Source organism: Bos taurus, chromosome 1 (assembly GCF_002263795.3).
Source record: "Bos taurus isolate L1 Dominette 01449 registration number 42190680 breed Hereford chromosome 1, ARS-UCD2.0, whole genome shotgun sequence".
Classification (NCBI taxonomy): Eukaryota; Metazoa; Chordata; class Mammalia; order Artiodactyla; family Bovidae; genus Bos; species Bos taurus.
The window spans coordinates 107,120,127-107,137,412 of NC_037328.1; the positions used below are offsets into that span (position 1 = coordinate 107,120,127).

The 17,286-nt window shown below is 38.4% G+C and overlaps 1 protein-coding gene across 8 annotated transcripts in view; it reads left to right on the forward strand.

Annotated features, from left to right (window-relative positions):
• Window positions 1-17,286, forward strand: part of IFT80 (intraflagellar transport 80) — a 131,808-nt gene that overhangs the window by 41,122 nt on the left and 73,400 nt on the right. For all 8 annotated transcript variants that reach the window (XM_059880745.1, XM_059880741.1, NM_001098959.1 and 5 more), the window contains 2 exon segments: window positions 2,875-2,964; window positions 4,168-4,305. In XM_059880745.1, coding sequence (XP_059736728.1) covers window positions 2,875-2,964; window positions 4,168-4,305 — 228 coding nt within the window.

Consider the following 17,286-nt stretch of genomic DNA (forward strand, 5'->3'; position numbering starts at 1 on the left):
GGTTCAAATGTTCATTACTTATATGTAACTTTAGGCAAATTATAAAATTATCTCAGAGCTTAAGCTTTCTCATCTCTTAGATGTGATCCTAATACCTAATTGATAGGATTATTGTGAGGATTAAATGAGTTAAATTACAAAGTACATAGGACAGTGCATATAATAAAAATATTGAATGTACACAATAAAGAGCAGTTGTTATTATTGATGTTATGGTGTTATTATGTCATCTGTAACTTTTATTTAGCCACTAATAAATTAGAGACAAGGAGGCCAGTTAATAGGTCAGGGATTTGGTGCTGGAGATTCACTGGCTACAGAAGGGATAAAAGTGTTTTAAGAAGAAACTTCAGGGTTTTTAGTTTGTTTTTTGCCATGCTGTGTGGCTTCTAGAATCTTAGTTCCTGGACCAGGGATTGAACCTGGGTTCCTGGCAGTGGAAGCTCAGAGTCCTAACTACTGGGCCACCAGGGAATTCCCAAGACGCATTGTGTTTAACAGTTCAGTAGATAGAGAATTTGGAGAGTAAGGATATAGAAATGACTTTGCGGTTCCATATTAGTCACTTCTGTGTAGAATTATGCTGTACACATTCCATACAGTCATCGTGTATTTACATTTTTACTGCATGAGGAACACTCTGCTAAGAACTGTGAAACAACAGAAGGGGAAGAAGCTGGGGAAGAGGTCTGGTTCTTCCTGCCTTTAGTCAAAGTCCTTCCATACCACTTATACCCTGAAAATGTTCTTTGAAATCATACAGCAAAAGCAGGCCCAATGAATCTTTTAATTTATAAATATATGATTTGTTTGTGCTGTGCTGTGTTTAGTTGCTCAGTTGTGTCCAGTTCTTTGCAATCCCATGGCCTGTAGCCTGCCAGGCACCTCTGTCCATGGGGATTCTCCAGGCAAGAATACTGGAATGGCTTGCCATGCCCTCCTCCAGGGGATCTTCCCAACCCAGGGACTGAACCCAGGTCTCCCGAATTGCAGGCAGATTCTTTACTGTCTGAGCCACCAGGGAAGCCCGTGATTTGTTTAGATACCTGTAATTAAGCATATATAAATTAAGCTCAGGAAGATGCTTATATCACCATTGATAAAGTTCTGGTTTTGTGGCTCCGTGAAACCTTTGACTCAGGAAATAGTGGAGGGAAAAATTCAGCTAAAGTGAAGGAGTTAAAGGAGTTAAATGGAATTCGTAATTTAATGCAAATCTTCTATTTCTTTTGGAAAACTAAAGTTCCAGCAGTTTTTCCTTGGGTATAAATATATACTCAACTTTAGATTGTTCACAAAAAAGAATGCTTACTTAATTCTTGCTTGTAGAATACAGTTCAAAAGTGTACACTTAATTTCCTTTAAGAGCTTTAGGGACTCTTCTAGAGGCCCAGAACTTGGTTTCATAGTGAAGAAACTTCTGTTTATTTAGTCAATCAGTGAGAATGTGATGCATACTTACTATATGTCAGGTACTATGTTGAGTGTAAGCCTTGTACTATAACATATTCAAAGTGAAACAGAACATAGTTTCTGCCTTCAAGGAGCTCATGGTTCAGAGGAATTTCACAAAATGCCTAATACCTTAAGAAATAATTGAAAATGGTGTATGCATTATGTATAATGTGTAAATATATGTACTGTATAAGTGATATCCTAAATTATAAGGAAAATTTAAACCGTATTTTGTTCCTAACATTTAAATATGAACATTTTATTTTTTTAGCTTTAAAATAAATAATGTTTGTATATTGAAATTTTTATCTTTGCAGTTTATTTCAGGACAGTGGCTTAATTTAAAGTAACTTGTGAAAATTATTGCTTTCAAAACATTTGTTTTTGACATTGTATATTTTTATGTATTTTGAATAAAGCAAGTTATGAATTATTGCTTATTCTTAGGGCTTGCTGCTGTTGCTTATTTGACCCTAATTTGATGTGGGTTTTTTTTCCATATACATGAAGAACAATAGATTGGGAAGGATCTATAGAATGAAAATCCTTGAAATCAGTCACTCTTTGATGCAAATTTAATTGACTCAGACATTAAAACGTACCTTATAGTCTTCAAGAAAAATTTTTTTTCAGTTATATTATTCAAATATAGTGAAAGACTAACGGCTTTTAATTACATGTGTGGTAATAGCTAAATGAGCACATAAATTATATTTAAGAGTGAGAAGACATCCATATTTACTTACTAGATTTGCCAATTTTGGTGTGACTTATGTAGATATATACACAAATATGTGTGTATTCTGTATATGTATAGGATATATATATCTGTAGAAAGCCTCTTTGTTATATAGTAAATACACCAGAAGGTTCTCAGAGTAGTTAGTGTCTATTCTAAGGACATGAAGGTAAAGAGAATGAATCTTAGGGGAATGAACAGGAAAGAATAAAGGGAGTAATAAAGAGGATGTCCATATAGTAGAAGACTTTTTTTTTTTAAAGAAAAGAATTAGCAAACAAAAATGAAAGCAGTATCAATAACAGGATTAGCTGTGCAAAGGGAGAAAAACTTGGATTTAAGTTTTGGAGTACATAACATATATTCATATTCATTCCATTATCATCACACAAACTTCAGGCTTTTAATAGTTTAACAGCAAGTGATTTTCCATCTGGGGTCCAGGCTATTGAGACTTGAAGGATGTGAGTTATATAGTGGATGTCATAGTGCAAGGTGCTTTTCATTAGTTTAAATCAGAAATGAAACAAACAAATAGCTGTGCATAATGGCTATGAAAGGAAGATAGGAGTTTTCTCAAAGAAGACTAGAGAACACTAGAAAAAGGCTGAAAAAAAACAAGTCTTAGAAAATTTTCAGTGCCCTTGAAGTTATAATTTATATCTTATTTTTTCTCCTAGTGGAAAGCTCATGATGGCATTATTTTAAAAGTAGATTGGAACTCTGTCAATGATTTGATTTTATCTGCTGGTGAAGACTGTAAATATAAGGTATGTAATGTTTGAATTTATCACCTGGTTGAAAGAATCGAATTTTGGTGAAAAGTATTTAGCATATAAGAATATTCTTCAAGTCCTTCATTTTAGTCATATCTTTTAATCTGACAATTTAGGAAATTGTTATTTTATAATTTTCAGTGGTATTTTGAAGTGTTGCCTTTCTCCTTGGCCTATTTCATTGACCTATAAAATTTGATTTAATGAGTGGTAACACGAATACAATGCCTTGTTTTAGTGACTATTTAAATCAATTTAAGGTTTAAAAAGTCAACCATACTGGTTTATTAAATGTTAATCAGCTCCAGACCAAAATAATTTGTGAGGAAGAATAAGATTTATGGTAAATATAGTTGGAGAAAATTTGGTTCAAATAAATACTTTCAGGGAAAGTTGATAGAGCACTTATTGAACAAAAAAAATTTAAGCAAAAAACAGAATATTATTATTAAATTTAAAAGGATTACAATGGATAGGTTTTAGAATTAATTAAAGACTTCAGTTCAGTTCAGCTCAGATCAGTTGCTCAGTCGTGTCGGACTCTTTGCGATCCCATGAATAGCAGCACGCCAGGCCTCCCTGTCCATCACCAACTCCCGGAGTTCACTCAAACTCACGTCCATTGAGTTGGTGATGCCATCCAGCCATCTCATCCTCTGTCTGTCGTCCCCTTCTCCTCCTCCCAGCATCAGAGTCTTTTCCAATGAGTCAACTCTTCACATGAGGTGGCCAAAGTACTGGAGTTTCAGCTTTAGCATCATTCCTTCCAAAGAAATCCCAGGGCTGATCTCCTTCAGAATGGACTGGTTGGATCTCCTTGCAGTCCAAGGGACTCTCAAGAGTCTTCTCCAACACCACAGTTCAAAAGCATCAATTCTTCAGCGCTCAGCTTTCTTCACAGTCCAACTCTCACATCCATACATGACTACTGGAAAAACCATAGCCTCGACTAGACAGACCTTTGTAAAATCCAAAATTATCACGATGTTACTGTAACTTTTTCTTTGAGATATTTAGGTTTCCAGGAATACAGCTTACCCCCCAGATCCCCCAACCTTTGTGGATAGTAAAGACATGTAATTGCTAATATTATAAAATGATGATTTCTAAATCTTTACTTGATATTTTATTGGAAAGCAGACTTGTTTGTAATAATGTGGTGATGTTATAAAAGATTTTTTAAATTTGCTTTCGTAGGTATGGGATAGTTATGGCCGTCCTCTCTACAGTTCTCAACCTCATGAGCATCCTATTACCTCAGTAGCCTGGGCTCCAGATGGAGAATTATTTGCCGTTGGATCATTTCATACTTTACGCTTGTGCGATAAAACTGGGGTAAGACATAGTGGTGACCAATCACAGATGTTCTGTCATAAATGTGATAATGCACAACACACCTAGTTCTCAATCTTTAAAAACATTTTCAGTGATGCATTTGACTGCATCTTTCTGATTTGTCTTCTTAATATATTGGTTCAGTCAATTCCAGATTTATGGGACCATTCAAGCTCTTTAAGTTCAGTTTGAAGACTGAGTATGTTCTCTACTGTCTTTCTGAAAATACTTATTTTAAGCATATTTGTGAAAGATAGTAAAGTGTTAAAATTTATGCCCAATCAACATAGAGAGTTGAGTTTTGAACTTTTTCTTTTTTAAACTGTCAGTGTGCTTCATACGTGGAGAAGGCAATGGCACCCCATTCCAGTACTCTTGCCTGGAAAATCCCATGGACAGAGGAGCCTGGAAGGCTGCAGTCCATGGGGTCGCTGAGGGTTGGACACGACTGAGCGACTTCACTTTCACTTTTCATTTTCATGCATTGGAGAAGGAAATGGCAACCCACTCCAGTGTTCTTGCCTGGAGAATCCCAGGGACGGGGGAGCCTGGTGGGCTGCTGTCTATGGGGTCTCACAGAGTCGGACACGACTGAAGCAACTTAGCAGCAGCAGCAGTGCTTCATATAAAAATTTTGGTTGCATATTTTTGGTAAGGAATTGATAGTAATTTTTTTTAAATGGTCATTTTAAAATCAAAGATTTCATATTTGAATGCACGTATGATTTTTCTCTCATAAGAGAGTATGCCCTGTATACAAATTCTGTTTAAAACATAGGCAAACAACCCAGCTCAGCAGCATTTACCATTGTACTTAGAGAATGAATTGTTTCATCAAAGTGCTCCCAAGGCAGCAGCATTATATGAGAGACTATTCCATATTGTTCCTGACTATGAGAAAATCACAATTTTTCTGTGGCTTATTTTCCTCAAATGTAAAATAAGACAGTTTATTTAGAATTCTTAAAGCCTTATAAACACAAAAAGCATAAATATGAATTTGCTTTTCTCTGATTTTGGTACCTAAAAATCTAAATATAATTCTCTATTTTTAGAAGCACACAACTGTACTTCTGTTTGACAGATGTTCTCTAGATGTGCATCGTTAATTTTATAATGTTGTCTTAGTTTCAGGTATATAGCAAAGTGAATCAGTTATACATATACATATATCCACTCTTTTTAAGTTTCTTTTCCCATACAAGTCATTACAGAGTATTGAGTAGAGTTCTTGATATAACACATTTTAACAGTGGTTATTCCTGGAGTTTGAAGTAGTAGGTGATGTTTTTTGAAAATTTCATTTTCTAAAATTTTCAAATTAAAGATATGCTTTGTATAACTTTTTTTTTTTTTTTTTTGATATTTTATTTTATTTTTTTTTTTGGTTTTAATTTTATTTTATTTTTAAACTTTACATAATTGTATTAGTTTTGCCAAACATCAAAATGAATCCACCACAGGTATACAAAGAGGGGAACAAAGCTAGATTTATTTTTTAATTTTAATTTGCTTGCAGAATTCATTGGATTCTCTAAATATATAATTCATCTTTCTTTCCTTTTTTAAAAAACATTGATTTTTGAAGCTATTTAATTTGTATACATAATAAAAAATGGAAAATTATTTTTAAGGTGACAGACATAGAACACATATATCTTTATTGGAAAATGATTCTGTTCACTAAGATATAAGTGCTATAAGCATTTTGGGTCAAAAGCAAATTACCTGGGGACTTCCCTGGTGGTTCAGTGGTTAAAATCCCATGCTTCCAATGCAGGGTTCAAACACTGGTCGGGAAATTAAGATCCCACATACTGTGTGGCCAATTAATAAATAAAATTAAAAAACAAACAAAAAACCTCAAAACTAAATTACCTGTATAAGTACTTCCTGCACATCTTTTTAAAAAATGCCAAGCAAATATAGTCCCTTTGGAGTTTACTTTCTATTGATAAGATGGATATTAAATGATTAATTACCCACTCATTTATTTAATTACAGTTGTAATAAATTTTACAAGAAGATACAGGCTTCTCCTAGTAATGAGAACTAATATCTTTGGGGGGGTCAAGGCAAGTTCATGTGGTGAAAGGTAAGAAGGGCAATACTTATTGAGATTCTTCACCTTTTCCACTTACCAAGTAAGTGGTATCAAGTTAAGAGCCTAAAATTTAAGTCAGTGGGTGCTGAATACTTTTCCCACACAATTATTTATATCTTGAAAAAACCTTACTAAGGTTTCTTTTAAGAAGTACATATTTTCATCAGCCTGAAAATGTCACTCTTAAATGTAACTCTTTGTTTTTTTTTTTCCTCATAATCTGCAACTTGAGTTCAGTTCAGTAACTCAGTCATGTCCAACTCTTTGTAACCCCATGGACTACAGCACGCCATGCCTCCCTGTCCATCACAAACTCCCGGAGTTTACTCAGACTCATATCCATTGAGTTGGTGATGCCATCCAACCATCTCATCCTCTGTCATCCCCTTCTTCTCCCTCCTTCAATCTTTCCCAGCATGAGGATCTTTTCAAACGAGTCAGTTCTTCATATCAGGTGGCCAAAGTATTGCAGTTTCAGCTTCAACATCAGTCCTTCCAATGAATATTCAGGACTGATTTCCTTTAGGATGAACCGGTTGAATCTCCTTGCAGTCCAAGGGACTCTCAAGAGTCTTCTCCAACACCACAGTTCAAAAGCATCAATTCTTTGGTGCTCAGCTTTCTTTATAGTCCAACTCTCACATGCATACATGGCTACTGGAAAAAGCATATCCTTGACTAGACAACAGTTAGAACTGGACATGGAACAACAGACTGGTTCCAAATAGGAAAAGGAGTACGTCAAGGCTGTATATCGTCACCCTGCTTATTTAACTTATATGCAGAATACATGATTAGAAATGCTGGGCTGGAGGAAGCACAAGCTGGAATCAAGATTTGTCAGGAGGTGCGTTAGGCATTACTGACAAAATGGAGGCATGGCCCCAACCCCCTCTCCTCATCCCACAGGCACGGTCCCAGGATGAAGGAGTTAGGTTTTGTGATTCTGACTTGTTCTTTCCTTTCTTCGGTTGAGTTGGCTAGAAAAAATGTTAAGGTGCTTATTGTTCTTGAGAAGAGCATGAGAAAACACAAAGCCTTCTGCAGTTGTGCACAGAAAATAATCTATAAAGTAACCATTGACATTTGTTCAAGGATTTTTACAAAGAATGTCCCAGGATGAGCACGTAGGCCGCAGCTTGAGGCCATGGGAAGGATTGTTATCTGAGACCTGTTTGTGAGGGAAATGTTTATGGCAAAGGAGGTTTTCTGAGTTTCAGTTCAGTTCAGTCGCTCAGTCGTGTCCAATTCTTTGCAACCCCATGAATCACAGCACATCAGGCCTCCCTGTCTGTCACCAACTCCCGGAGTTCACTCAAACTCACGTCCATCGAGTCGGTGATGCCATCCAGCCATCTCATCCTCTGTCGTCCCCTTCTCCTCCTGCCCCCAATCCCTCCCAGCATCAGAGTCTTTTCCAATGAGTCAACTCTTCACATGAGGCGGCCAAAGTACTGGAGCTTCAGCTTTAGCATGATTCCCTCCAAAGAAATCCCAGGGCTGATCTCCTTCAGAATGGACTGGTTGGATCTCCTTGCAGTCCAAGGGACTCTCAGGAGTCTTCTCCAACACCACAGTTCAAAAGCATCAATTCTTCAGCGCTCAGCTTTCTTCACAGTCCAACTCTCACATCCATACATGACTACTGGAAAAACCATAGCCTTGACTAGACGGACCTTTGTTGGCAAAGTAATGTCTCTGCTTTTCAATATACTATCTAAGTTGGTCATAACTTCCAAGGAGTAAGCATCTTTTAATTTCATGGCTGAGTTTAGGGTTTAGGAATAAACCTAAAAAAAGTTTAGAAGCTTTTTTAGGAGATAGAGAGCTTAGGATACTAGGGGCAAGCAGGATTTAGAAAGACAAGAAATAAACTCAGGAATGTGGTATGCAGCCCAGACATAAGCATGAGTTACAATGTAATCATAAGTAAACAGAGAATCCCCAAAGCAGGAACTCTGTTTGAAGGGCAACAATGAGACAATAAATCTGGGTGAGGGGAAACTGAAAATGTCAAACCTCTGACCTAATGCTTTTGTCAAAGTATAAAAGAAGACCTGATGCTTGAAATAAACATGTAGCCCCACATCTGGAGTCAGAGGCTACATCATTCTTCGCTCACACTGCTCTTCCCTTCAGGCTGATTCCCTGGCTGCTGGAGCTGGACTCCGGCAAAGATGGCCAGGAGAAATATCAATAACCTCAGATATGCAGATGACACCACCCTTATGGCAGACAGTGAATAAGAACTAAAGAGCTTCTTGATGAAAGTGAAAGAGGAGAGTGAAAAATTTGGCTTAAAGCTCAACGTTCAGAAAACTAAGATCATGTCATCTGATCCCATCACTTCATGGCAAATATATGGGGAACCAGTGGAAACAGTGGCTGACTTTATTTTTCTGGTCTCCAAGATTGCTGCAGATGGTGATTGCAGCCATGAAATTAAAAGACGCTTCCTCCTTGGAAGGAAAGTTATGACCAGCCTAGACAGCATATTAAAAAGAAGAGACGTTAATTTGCCAACAAAGGTCTGTCTAGTCAAGGCTATGGTTTTTCCAGTGGTCATGTATGGATGTGAGAGTTGGACTATAAAGAAAGCTGAGCGCCGAAGAATTGATGCTTTTGAACTGTGGTGTTGGCAAAGACTCTTGAGAGTCCCCTGGACTGCAAGTAGATCCAACCAGTACATCCTAAAGGAGATCAGTCCTGGGTGTTCATTGGAAGGACTGATGTTGAAGCTGAAACTCCAATACTTGGCCACCTGATGTGAAGAGCTAACTCATTTGAGAAGACCCTGATGCTGGGAGGGATTGGGGGCAGGAGGAGAAGGGGACGACAGAGGATGAGATGGTTGGATGGCATCACTGACTTGATGGACATGGTTTTGGGTAAACTCCGGGAGTTTGTGATGGACAGGGAAGCCTGGCATGTTGCGGTTCATGGGGTCACAAAGAGTCGGACACGACTGAGCAACTGAACTTAACTGAACTGACTAGACAGACCTTGTTGGCAAAGTAATGTCTCTGCTTTTTAATATGGTGTCTAGGTCTTGCCTGGAAAATCCCATGGGCGGAGGAGCCTGGTAGGCTGCAGTCCATGGGGTCGCGAAGAGTCGGACACAACTGAGCGACTTCACTTTCATGCATTGGAGAAGGAAATGGCAACCCACTCCAGTGTTCTTTCCTGGAGAATCCCAGGGACGGGGGAGCCTGGTAAGCTGCCGTCTATGGGGTCACACAGAGTCGGACAGGACTGAAGCGACTTAGCAGCAGTAGCAGCAGCTAGGTTGGTCATGATTTTTCTTCCAAGGAGTAAGTGTCTTTTAATTTCATGGTTGCAGTCACCATCTGTGGTGATTTTGGAGCCCCCCAAAATAAAGTTTGTCACTGTTTGCACTGTTTCCCCATCTATTTGCCATGAAGTGACGGGACCAAATGCCATAATCATAGTGTTCTGAATGTTGAGCTTTAAGCCAACTTTTTCACTCTCCTCTTTCACTTTCATCAAGAGGCTCTTTAGCCTTTCCCTTCTGCACGGGATCTTCCCAATCCAGGGTTCAAACCCAGGTCTCCTGCCTTGCAGGTGGATTCTTTACCATGTGAGCCACAAGGGAAGCCCAAGAATACTGGAGTGGGTAGGCTACCCCTTCTCCAGTGGATCTTCCCAACCTAGGAATCGAACTGGGGTCTTCTGCATTGCAGGGGATTCTACCAACTGAGCTATCAGGGAAGCCCAACCTGTAACTTAAAGTTGTATAATTAATAGTAGTAATCATTTATCCAGGGCCAGATTCTGTGGAAGAGTTGTATAATTAATAGTAGTAATCATTTATCCAGGGCCAGATTCTGTGGAAGAATGTCAGTGTTAGAGATTATAAAAATCTGAGGAAGGATATGTATCCTAGCATTTGCTACAAATTTATTATTTCTATTTTGAGAGCTGTTTTGAGGGCTCTTCACAAATTTTTAATTGAGTGCAGTTTTATTAACGTTTTCTTAAAAATTCTTTCTAGGTTTTCTTGAGAGAAATTAGATAGTAATTTTATAATATAAGCTTTAAAGTGTGATGTTGATATAAACTTTCAGGTTATCTGTGAAATAATAAACCAAGAAAAATACGGTTTTTGTAAACATTTTCTTTTAATGTTTTTCAAGAAATATTTGTATTGGGGAGAAAAAAGAAAGATCTAATGCTCAAATAATAGGTTTTGGTTTGAATGTATTCCTTAGCATGCATGTATGTAACTGGACTGATGAAAGAAATATTTGAAAAAGCAGATTTTTGTATTTTTGTCTAGGTACATCACTGCAACTCAGTTGTTGTATAGTAAATCTAATATTCTCAGTAGCTTTCATCATAAGATTGGAATTTTTTTAAAAAGACTCTCACTAAGCTGTTATGAAACTCTGGTTCCTATTTACACCTTCTATTTAGGAAGGCAAGTTAACCTATATTGATTCAGAACTCACGTCCTGGCTAACTTTTGCAGACTGTGGTTCAAATACCATTTTCATTTTCAGAGTCATTGCAGCACTATTTTGGTTTGCCCTACTTGTTTTCAACCCAGAGGCAAATTTGAAACCTTAGTGTAAGTGGTATACCACAGTACAGTTAGTTGTCATGGTTTTACTGTGTGTATTCAAGTCAGTTGCATGTATAGGGTGCTTGATGGTGTTCCAAGGGCTTCATAGTAGTGTTAGTCGCTCAGTCGTGTCCATCTCTTTGCAACCCCATGGACTGTAACCTTCCAGGCTTCTCTGTCCATGGGATTCTCCAGGCAAGAATACTGGAGTGGGTTGCCATTCCCTTCTCCAGAGGAGCTTCTCAACCCAAAGATCAAAGCCAGGTCTCTTGCATTGCAGACAGATTCTTTACCATCTAAGCTACAGGGAAGGGCTTTGTACCAGTCTCTAACTTCTTCTACTCCAGATCCTACCCCAGATTGTGCATAGAGGGAGTTGTATGTTGCCTCTTGGCTGTCATTAGTGTAAATCAGAGATAGTAGACCGGGACCCCACTGGACAGCCTTCATGGTACTCGTTGGAGATGGGCTCTGCTTCAGTATTACAGGGTTGGAATGGTCTGAGAGGCTCTAGCTCGCAGACTCTACAGTATCTGGTGGGGAGGGAGAAAGGTGCTCCCTCTGCTCACTTGAGTGCAGAGCAGGAATGTTCTATAGCGCTCCATCCCACTGTCTCCACAGCACGCAGTACCATGGCTTCTTTCATTGTGTTTGGAGAAGGGTAGTTATGTCCAATGTCTTGCATTGCAGTCCCTCTCCCCAGCCCCTTAAACAGAGAATAAGCATTACTTGGTGCTTGTTTTGTCTCATACACTACTTAGAGTTAATATAATGCCATTTCATGTAAAATATAAGAACCTCGCATGCATGTTGTTCCATTTACCCTCCTCTCCTCTATAGTTGTATCACATATCAAAGTAAGTTATAATTTTTACTTTTAAAAGCCATTCATTTTAAAGAAATTAAGAGAAAGAGGAAAGAAAGAAATGTTTAGCATTTCTAGTGCTCTTCATTTCTTCCTGAAGATCCTAATTTCCAGTCAATATAATTTTTCTTCAACCTAAAAATCTTCCTTTAGGCTTATCTCATAGTGTATAAGACTTCCCTGGTGGCTCAGATGGTAAAGAATCCACCCACAATGCAGGAGACCTGGGTTAGATCCCTGGATTGGGAAGATCCCTGGAGGAGGGCATGACAACCCATTCCAGTATTCTTGCCTGGAGAATCCCCATGGACAGAGGAGCCTGGTGGGCTGCAGCCCATGGGGTCAGACATGACTGAGTACCTAAGCACACACACAACACAGCCCATAGTGTGTAACTGCTGGTGATGAATTTTCTTCTTGTTTTTCTGAAAATGTTTTTGTTTTTCTCTTCACTGGATTTATAATTCTGGGCTGACAGAGCTTTTATCCTTTCTTTCAGTGCTTTAAAGATATTACTCCACTCTCTTGGTCTGTTATTATTTTTGATGAGAAATAAGTGACTGTTGGTATCATTGCTCTCCTGAATGTAAGGTGGCCTTTACTTCTGGCTGGTTTGCAGATACTCAGGTTTTCTTTGCTTTTCAACAGTTTGATAGGGTATGACTTTCTTTGTATTTGTCATGTTTTGGATTCTCTATACTTGTTGAATATGTAAATTTAGGATTTCATCAAATGGGGAAATTTTGGCCATTATTTTTTCAAATTTTGTGCCCCATTCTCTGTTTCCTTCCCTGCTGGAGGCCCAATTAAATTTTTTTTAGACCTTTGATTTTTAAAAAATCAGGTCAGTAAGGCTCTGTTCACATTTCTTCAATCTTTTTTCCCTCTCACTTCTAGAAATTTGTCTGAAGAGATCATTGAACATGTACACAACGATGTACGCATAACAATCTCATCACAGTATCGTAATAGTAAAGATCAGAAATAAGTTGTGTCCACAAGAAGGAGTCTGATTAGATTATTATTCTATATACCCAAAATGGAATACCCTCAATTAATTAAAAGTGGGGAAGAGGGATTATGTTTAATAACCTGGAAAGCTATATATGGTAATTTATTTAGTAAAAAAAACAGATTTTATTTTGTAATCTCACTTACATAAAATTGTATACCAACATCTCTCTGGAATCTAATCCAAAACTTATAGCAACCAGGAGTAATGCTTAATGAAAAAAAGAACTAGGTTGCTAAATTTTAGTAAGAAAGCACTATGGCATTTTTTTGTTTACCTGCCTACCATCTGCCATTCCTAGCTTGGCAGTGGCCTTGGGGACAGAAGCCTATGTTCTAGTATAGCTTGTTGGTGTCAGTATGCTTTGTTGTTGTTCAGTTGCTAAGTTGTGTCCGACTCTTTGTGACCCTGTTGACTGCAGTACACCAGGCTTCCCTGTCCTTCACTGTCTCCCATAGTTTGCTCAAATTCATGTCCATTCAGTTGGTGATGCTATCTAACCATCTCATCGTCTGGTACCCTGTCTCCTGTTGCGTTCAGTCTTTTCCAGCATCAGGGTCTTTTCCAATGAGTTGGCTTTTCCCATCAGGTGGCCAAAGTATTAGAGTTTCAGCGTTAACATCAGTCCTTCCAATGAATATTCAGGACTGATTTCCTTTAGAATTGAATGGTTTGATCTCCTTGCAGTCCAAGACTCTGAAGAGTCTTCTCCAGCTCCACAATTCGAAAGCATCAGTTGTTCAGTGCTCAGCCTTCTTATGGTCCAACTCTCACATTCATGCATAACTGCTGGAAAAACCATAGCTTTGACTATACTGAATTTTGTTGGCAAAGTGGTGTCTTTGTTTTATGATATGCTGTCTAGGTTTGTCTTAGCTTTCCTTCCAGGGAGCACCATGTCCTTAAAAAAAAAAAAAACTATAGTTGTACTTTTTGACCCTTTTGGTGGTTCCCCTGAGAGACCAGCATAAAGGCTTGTCTTTGTTTTGCCTTCCTTGGAAATCTCTCAGAGCTGGAGGGACTACCCGTGTGGCATCTGTTGAAAACTTGTGAAGACATTCTATGCACAGCCACTTGAAACAAAGGTTGGTGAATGGGGCAAGCAGCAGACAGACCAAAAAAACCTGGGGAGGAAGAGGCTGAGACAGAAGATACATAGAAAAATCAGGGCATTGGAGAGCTGTCACATATACTGAGATTTCAGTGTGCAACACACATGCTCATGGCTAGACACACAAGACTTTAGAGGTGTGTCATTGGCATACTTTTGAGCTCTGCACAGGCAGGAGGTGAAGGCTAAGGCAGAATTATAGGTGACCTGGCTAAGTGTTGAAGGAGTGCCCCAGCTCAGAGCCAATTGGGAAAGAGTGGGAGAGTATTTTTTTCTTTCTCTTTGGCTTTGTCAGGTTGCTGGCTGATCACTGAGATAACAGAATGGAGACTTCAGTGCCTATACATGAAGGGAGTACAATCTTTGCAAAGATAATTTGGAAAAATCACTAAATGAACAGATGACTACTGTCCTCAAAAAGCAGCAGCAGCAAAGCCCTGGGGTGGGAGGAAGAATTTGATTTCCAGAGTTTAACACATTTTAATATTCAAAAAGGTCTACTTTTTAACAAAAAATGCAAAGTACACAGAATATGGCCCTTTCATAGGAAAAAAAGAAATAGAAACTGTCCCTCCAGAAGCCCATTGTTGGACTTATTAGACAAAGACTTTATATCAGGTCTATTTATAAAATTATAAAAAAAAGAACCAAATAAAAATCTTTAACTAAAAAAAAAAAAATGAGCAAAGAATAAAAGAAATGCATTGTAAATGCTCCCATAAATCCGAAGTAAATTCAATTTCTTCAGTAATGGGTATCATGCAAATAAACATTACAATGTAATGCTATTTCCTATTCATCAGAAAATGGGAGAAAGGGGGGAAATGGGCCTCTGTCCCTACAACTTTCCTCAAGTATAATTTGGCAGAGTCTATCAAGATCCTTGAAGTCTTTGACACAGCTATTATACTTTCAAGGAAGTTTAAAAACACATTGCATATTTATTTGTTCACTTGTTTTCATTATGGCTGAAAGCAAAGAGGAGCTATAGAGCCTCTTGATGAAGGTGAAAGAGGAGAGTGAAAAAGCTGGCTTAAAACTCAACATTCAAAAAATGAAGATCATGGCATCTGGGCCCATCACTTTATGGCATATAGATGGGGAAACAATCGAAACAGTGACAGACTTTATTTTCTTGGGCTCTAAAATCACTGCAGATGGTGACTGAAGTCATGAAATTAAAAGACACTTGCTCCTTGAAAGAAAACTATGACAAACCTAGACAGCGTATTAAAAAGCAGACACAGTACTTTGCCGACAAAGGTCTATATAGTCAATGTGAAAGTGAAAGTCAATCGTGTCTGACTCTGCAACCTCATGGACTGTACAGTCCATGGAATTCTCCAGGCCAGAATACTGGAGTGGGTAGCCTTTCCCTTCTTCAGGGGATTTTCCCAACCCAGGGATTGAACTCAGGTCTCCCGCACTGCAGGTGGATTCTTTACCTGCTGAGCCACAGGGAAGCCCAAGAATACTGAAGTGGGTAGCCTATCCCTTCTCCAGCAGATCTTCCGACCTAGGAATCAACTCGGTGTCTCCCGCATTGCAGGCGGATTCTTTACCAACTGAGCTATCAGGGAAGCCCCTGTATAGTCAAAGCCATGGTTTTTCCAGTAGTCATGTATGGTTGTGAGAATTGGATCATAAGGAAGGCTGAACACCGAAGAAGTGATGCTTTTGAACAGTGGTGTTGGGACTCTTGAGAGTCCCTTGGACTGCAAGGAGATGAAACCAGTCAATCCTAAAGAAAATCAGTCCTGAATATTCTTTGGAAGGCCTGTTGCTGAAGCTGAAAAGTTCCATTACTTGGCCACCTGATGTGAAGAGTCAACTCATTAGAAAAGACCTTGATGCTGGGAAAGATTGAAGGCAGGAGGAAAAGGGGACGACAGAGGACGAGGTGGTTGGATAGCATCACTGACTCAATCACGGACAGGAGTTTGAGTAAGCTCTGGGAGATGGTGAAGGACAGGGAAGCCTGGTGTGCTGCAGTCTATGGGGTCGCAAAGAGTCAGACATGACTGAGCGACTGAACAACAACAACAAAATTTTCATATTCATTAATTCCTTTGCAAATTTTTATTGTCTGTTATGTGCCAGGCACGTGCCCTCAGTGTTAAAAGAAACAGCAGTAAACAAAACACATTCCCTGCTCTTAAAGAGTTTTTATTCCAGCAGACAAGACTATAAAAAACAAACAAGATAAATACATACTATGTAATAAATGTTATAAAAAATAAAGCTAAGAGAAATGTAAGAGAAATGTAAGAGAAATGGCATTATTTTAGAAGCAGTCAGGGAGTATCAGGCACAAACTGTAATTTCCTGCTATATTCCATAATAAACTTTATTTTTACAATTAATTTTTTTAAATGCATGATTCAAAGATATAAGATAAAAACTTCAGTTATTATAAGTTATTCCCAGGTGGCACTTAATGGTGACCTGTCTGCCAATGCAGAAGTCCCGGGTTCGATCCCTGGTTCAGGAAGATCCCCTGGAGGAGAAAATGGCAACCCACTCTAGTATTCTTGCCTGGAAAATTTCGTAGACAGAGGAGCCTGGTAGGCTACAGTCCATGGGGTCGCAAATAGTCAACTGAAGCGACTTAGCATGCATTATAAATTATAAATAAGTACACAGGATATATTAATGAATTGCATTGTATTACGTTAAGTGGAACAGAATTCAAGGGAAAAGAGCTGAACATATAAAGTTTTTTTGACCAGATTTTAAATTAACTGATGATGTTGCTTTTATTTATCAGTAGGTGGTGCTATTGCTTGTGTAAGAGAGAGCTTTTTTCATTTGCTCTGTTCTTGAATATAGTCATTATAATAATAAGTTAGTCATTATAATAATAAGACTTCCCTCCATTCATTCATTCTCCCATTCAATTAATATAATTGTTATGATTCATCATCTTCAGTAACTGGTCTTACTGCTGTATATAACTTTCATTGTCAATTATGTATGTCAACACATGTAATTCAACATGCAATTTGCTAATTCCTGGTATATTAGAACATTGATCTTAAAAATTATTAATTAGTGTGCCCTTAAGAGAAGCTTTGCATCTGTTTTCTTTCCCGCCTAAACTTAGTTTGTGAACACATAATTTTATGAATTCAGTTAATCCAGCTTGGCTAAAGATATGTACTTTTGAGGATCCTTTTTCGTGTCTGATTCTTTGCAACCCCATGGACTGTAGCTGGCCAGGCTTCTCTATCCATGGGGATTCACCAGGCAAGAATACTGGAGTGAGTTGTCATGCCCTCCTCCAGGGGATCTTCACAACCCAGGAATC